Here is a 6,263-nt window from a genome sequence, read left to right on the forward strand (position 1 = left end):
TTCTTCCTTTTTGAATTTCTGATTCCAGATCTTTGCACATTTCGTTGTAATATTTGACTTTGTCTATTCAAGCTGATGTTTGAAATTTTATGTTTAGCTCTTGGACCTCCTCATTTCTTCCATTTGTTTTAGCATCTCTACACTGGAGAGCAAGTTTCAGTGTCTCTTCTGACATCCATTTTCATCTTTTCCTTTTTTCTTGCCTTGTTAATGACTTTTTGGTTTCTTCCTGTATGATGTTCTTGATGTCATGCCACAACTCTTCTGGTCTTCGGCTTTTAGTGTTTAATGTATTAAATCTGTTCTTTAGATGATCTCTAAACTCAGGTGGGATATCTTCAAGGTAGTATTATTTTTGACATTTTTCACCACAAAAATTAAAAGATCGTTTTCAAATCTGATAAAATTGTCTCTTTTTCTACTTAGTTTTTCAAAGCATTATATAGAAAACCTTTTAAAAAATACTTTGATACACAGTTCTATTTATTACTATTTCTAGCCAACACTGGCTAAACTAATATTAAAAAAAAGTAGTACTATATAACAGAACTAGCAAGATTTTAAAACTAGTTACATTCTTATTTGGTATATACAAGAAACCTGTTATGGTGCTGTTGGATAAGCACAGGACTTGCTTAAGGACCACAGAATTGTGAGGCAAGTAAAAACCATATGTAAAGTCATAGGTGAGCAGAATGGAATAGTCTTTGTTAAGAAGAGATAGAAGGGAGGAAGGAAGACTGCCTGGGCTCCACTTCCTATAGAACCTGACTTTATTTCCTACCCTTGGGATTGCATGACAATCCTCAGGAAGCTCAAACTTCCCCTCCTATTAAACGAGCTTCAGGTTTCTAGCAACTATCTCATTATCTGACATTTACGTATCTAGTAAAAAAAACAACAACAACAACAACCTATTAACTTGTGCGCTTGGGCATTAACACTATACATCTGGCAGTTAGTAATTACCCAGTTTCTTCGAGGTAAGAGTAGTGCTGACTGGGATAGTTAAGGTTATGCACCAACGTGGCTGGGCCGTGATTACCAGCGGTTTGGCACTTGTGTAATGGTGTTATCACCCTCCATTTCCACATAATGGCAATTTTCCCATAAACTACCTGGTGTTTGGAACCAAAAGAAGTAGATAAGCGAGGAGTGGGTATACTGCCAAATAAAATGTTGCTTAAATAAACTGATGCAATTAACATTTAAAAAATCTTGAAAGAATTGGAAACACCTATAGGAAACATAAATCTGTGAACTATGCTAGGGCAGAAGCCACACCTTCTTTGAATCCCCAGCACAAACACTGTATGCCTAGCATTTTTTATTTGATTAAATTAATTAAAAAACTCATATTGTGTTGAGCTAGACTTTTATCTTAGATATAACATTAACAGTTTAAAAATCTGTATTAATACAGTTAAATAGTGTCTCCCCAAAATTCAAAAAACTTCAGAATAGCACCTTATTTGTGGATGTCATTAGTTAAGATGAAGTCATACTGTATTAGAATAAGCCCTAACCCAATCAGTAGTATCCTTATAAGAGTAGTGGACACATCGAGATACACCTGGGAAAAAGACCATGTGACAAAGGAGCCAGAGACAACAATGCCAAGAGCCACAAGAAAAAGTCTTCCCCAGGAGCAGCTGAGGATTCAAGACTCATGGAGGGAGAAGGGATGTGTGCTGGCAGCCTGGGGGCAGGGTGTGCCCTTTGGCTGTTTGTTGTTGTTGTTAAGAGCCATGGAGTCGGTTCTGACCCATAGCGACCTTGTACACGGTCTCCAAGGCTGTAAATCTTTATGGAAGCAGAAAGCCTCATCTTTCTCCCACAGAGTGGCTGGTAGTTTCGAACTGCTGAGCTTAAGGTTCACAGTCTGATTCATAACCACTATGCTACCAGAGCTCCTATTGGCTGTTTGAATGATTGTATATTCCTGAGTATTTTGGAACACATACAAAAAAAAAACACAACAAAACAAAAACAAAGGGAATAGGAGCAATACTGTTGAATGATGAAGCATGCAGGGGATTGTAATCATTGCAGTGAAATGAACTGATGTTCCCCCATGTAAACTATCACTCAATTCACAATAAAAACTTAAAAAAAAAGCAATTTTGAAGAAAAAAAAAAAAGTCTTCCCTTTAAGATCTTCAGACAGAGGGAACATGGCCTTGAAGGCATCTTGATTTTGAACATCTGGCACCCAAACTGTGGGAAGATAAATTCTGTTGTTTTCAGCCGCCAACTTTGTGTTAATTTGTTACAGTAGCCTTAACAAACTAAATACATAGACTTAACAGATAAATACAGCTTGTTAAATTTTTTTTAAATTAGCAAGATGATGTTTCACAAATGGCACAAAACAGCTTATGTTTAAAATTAAACTTCATGTAGATCATCACTGGACTACTAACCACAGATCAGCAGTTCAAACCCACCAGCTACTCTTTGGAAACCATATGCAGGGTCGCTATGAAGCAGAAATGACTTCATTGCACTTAACAATAGCTCTTATCACCATCTGTTCAGGAAAACTTCCAAATCCTAGGTATTATTTTCATGAAAATCTTAGCATTAGCAGAAACAAAAACTTACCTTCACTGGTGACTGGTACAGAAAGGTTTTGATCACGTAGACTTTCTGCTAACATCCAAGCTGGAAGGATTCTTTTCCTTTGGGCAAGATTTGGGTGTTGCTTATAAAGGTCTCCACATTCCTTTAGATCAGACTAAAAAGGCAAAGATTAATTACTAAAAATAACAAATAAATCTCAGAAATTATTTACTTCATAGATAATTACCATTAAAAAATCAACGATGAAAAAATCAACAATGGACTGGGTTAGTCAAATTTCTCAGAGAAATGCATTACCTCTACTAATTAAAGTATTGGACTAGTTTGGTAGTCTCTCAAGTTTTACTTAAAAACAGGAGCTTTGTTGTTGCCATTGGTTAATCATCAGACTGCTAACCTCAAGGTCAGTGGTTCAAACCCACCAGCCATTCTATGGAGAAAGATGAGGTTGTCTGCTCCTGTTAAGATTTACAGTCACAGAAACCCCAAGGAGTAGTTCTATGCTATTCTGACAAGTTTTTACTTAAGAACAGAAAATGCAGATCAATGATAGCAATTTTGTCATAATAGTATGTCTAATTTCAGTTGCCTTTTCTCTGCTCAAAACAACTTAAGGAACAAATATTAAATGGATATGATCTTAAATTTCTTACCATACGATTTTCAGTCGGAGCCGAGGTACTGGCTGTTTCTGTGCCTTTTTCCAGCTGTGGATTACTAGTTTTCTCATCAGACAAATTAAGTGAATAAGGGTTGGATATGTCATCCAATATATCATCTTCTTCAAGCATTTGACTGTTTCTACAAAATAAAAATTATTTTTCTAATCATGTAAATTAAATTTTAAAAGCTTCTGCTCTCTAGGCAAGCCACTGTGAATTCTCCTGGTATATGGGAGTAGTGAGTTTTATTCCTTTTCTCAAACTCGGCAAAATGAAAGGCCAGATTAGTTTACTGGTACAAAATACGTTTTTCCTCTTCTGTCTGCTGTATCACCACAAAATGCATTAAACTTTTCAAATCATAAGCCTAAAAGTCATAGTTATTTATCAGACTGGTAGCAGCCATCGCTCTCAAACTGTTTGAGAGCTATTTATTTACTTATTCATTCAATATTTGTCCAGAGACTCTACAAAATTTAAGATTACCACCCAGCCTCCAATGACAAACAAAAAAGTAAACTGCAAGATTATCACACTAATCTAGTTACACTATTGGCAATAAAGGAAATCCTGTATGCCGCTCAAATATAACTGCTTCTGGGATCTTGACCCGTAGAGCCCTTTGTGAAATCTCTCCAATTTGTAGCCAGACTGGAAGCTAAATGTCCTAGGATGAGAGCATCCACGGTCATGTGTGCAGTATACTAAGAGAACTAATTCCTTCATTCATATTTTCTGTAAAGTACAGTAAAATCATCTGAAGTTGTTGATTCATTATTACTCAATATACGCATTCATCACATAGATTATCCAACAAATGTATTTTTTTGAAAAATTTAGAATGTAGATGAAATACAGTTTAGCAACAAAAAGGAATGAAGAACTGCAATGTGCAACAGCATAGATGACTCTCAAAGGCAGTATGCTAAGCAAAGAAAAGTGTGCTGAGTGAAAGGTTCTATATAGTATGATTCCATTTCTAGAACATTCTGAAGAGGCAACACTATGGAGACAAAATCAGATTAGTGTTTGACAGGGACTTGAAAAGGAATAAGGTGACTGGACCGTAAAGAGGAATGAGGGAACTCTGGGGAAATGGAAATGCTTTTTCTCATTGTGGTGGCAGTTGTTGTTGTTGTTGTTAAGTGCCGTCGAGTCGGTTCCGACCCATAGCGACCCTGTACAGAGTTTCCAAGGGTGTAAATGTTTACGGGAGTAGAAAGCCTCATCTTTCTCCTGCAGAGCGGCTGGTAGTTTCGAACTGCTGACCTTAAGGTTCGCAGCCCGATTCGTAACCACTACGCTACCAGAGCTCCTTACATGACTATATTTGACAAAAATTTGGTGGGAAACTATATTGCTGAAAAATCTATTGTATAGATATAGCTCATTTTGTTTTTTTACTCATCAGCAGATGGACACATGAACTGTTTCCATTTTTTTATTATTATGAATCAGGGCCTCAGACTGGTTAATTCCAGTTGGACCCCCTGCCTAGAATTTGCATTTCCACTTCAGATCTCTTGAGTCAGAACATACAGTTTAACAAGGTCCCCAGGTAATTCTTATGTGTACAACTATCACATGAATTACAATAGTGTTACCAGAATATGTTAAGTAAACAGTTTCAAACTCGGAAATTTATCTATATACAATATAATCTATTTTTATTATCACTTATTTTAGTGAATCATTATCACTGTTTGTTCTAATGTCTCATATACTCAGTTTCCCTATTCTACATTTTCTGTCATTTTTGTAAGAATAAGGAGTGATATATAGTCTAACCCAGAGGTTGATAATTATATAAGATTAAAGAAGCTAAAAAAAATAAGAAAAAAATGTAATCAATTTCAAATTAGCTATCTTGGTACTATTTGATAAAAATACATTGTCTAAACACAATGGTAAAAGACACTACAACTGGAAAAAATCACTATGAGGCATAATAAGTTTCCGAAGTCAAATGGTTTCTAGAAACAAACAAACCTATGCACATCCACAAAGAATTATATGGCTGCTGTATCTCCCATATAATTTAATCGAAGAGCATTTTTTGTCAATACATTTTGGGATGGCTGATGAATTTGATTCCAAACACCATTACTTACTGTCAGCAGATGATCTTACCTTAAAGTGCATTCCATTTCCATTTCAGAGTGTGCAGAGATAACACGGAAAATATATTTGTCAACTAACAAAGAAAAACAATCTCCAGGATGCAACCAGCGCCACACATTTATCTTCAATGGTAATAGCTCGCTCTTCCCAGAAGACTGGTAAAAACATGGGTTTGTGTGTATCTAAAAAATTAAAAAGCAGGAAAATGATGCTGTAAGTCAGAATTATGACAAAAATACAACTAAATAAGAACTGAATTTTTGTATCAAAACAATTTAAGTAAACATTTAGACTTTAAAAGTGTAATGCTTTTATTTCTCTAAGTATCAAATCAAAAACAAACATCAATTAACAGGTTAAAAAGTCCTTTCTTCTATTTTGTTTAGCACACAGACAAGTGGACATAGGAAAGAAAAACATTAAAAAATAATTCTCAGTATGGAAATAATATCCCTCAAATGTTACGTCTCTATTTTGCTAATCCCATGGTTATCTTTTTAACTTATTTTCTCTTAAGAATTTCTAGGTATAATTTAAAAATGACAAACTGCAGGAAGTAAGATTTTGAACAAATCTCTCAAGCAAGCAATACAGCTTTCTAGCTCTCAACAGAGGAATTTTCATATTTTGATGCACTGAAACTATCACTATGAAGATAATCATTCATATTTAAACTGCAAGTCAAAACTATTACATCTCAGAATGGATAAACAAACTGTGATACATACACATAATGGAATATTATGCTACCTTGAAAAATAACAAGGAAGCTGCAAGCCACTGAATAACATGGATGAACCTTGAGGACATTATGCTGAATGAAATTAATCAGTCACAAAAGGAGAAATACTGCAGAGGACCACTATTGTAAAAGACTAAGAAAAAGAACACATACTA

General features: G+C 35.2%; 1 protein-coding gene across 1 annotated transcript in view; it reads right to left on the bottom strand.

Annotated features, from left to right (window-relative positions):
- Positions 1-6,263, bottom strand: part of APLF (aprataxin and PNKP like factor) — a 210,145-nt gene that overhangs the window by 100,937 nt on the left and 102,945 nt on the right. The window contains exons 2-4 of the mRNA XM_006862939.1: positions 5,376-5,548; positions 3,237-3,384; positions 2,601-2,737 (exon numbers count right to left, since the gene is read on the bottom strand). Coding sequence (XP_006863001.1) covers positions 2,601-2,737; positions 3,237-3,384; positions 5,376-5,548 — 458 coding nt within the window. The remainder of the gene's footprint in view (positions 1-2,600; positions 2,738-3,236; positions 3,385-5,375; positions 5,549-6,263) is intronic.

This window comes from Chrysochloris asiatica, unplaced genomic scaffold (assembly GCF_000296735.1).
Source record: "Chrysochloris asiatica unplaced genomic scaffold, ChrAsi1.0 scaffold00052, whole genome shotgun sequence".
Classification (NCBI taxonomy): Eukaryota; Metazoa; Chordata; class Mammalia; order Afrosoricida; family Chrysochloridae; genus Chrysochloris; species Chrysochloris asiatica.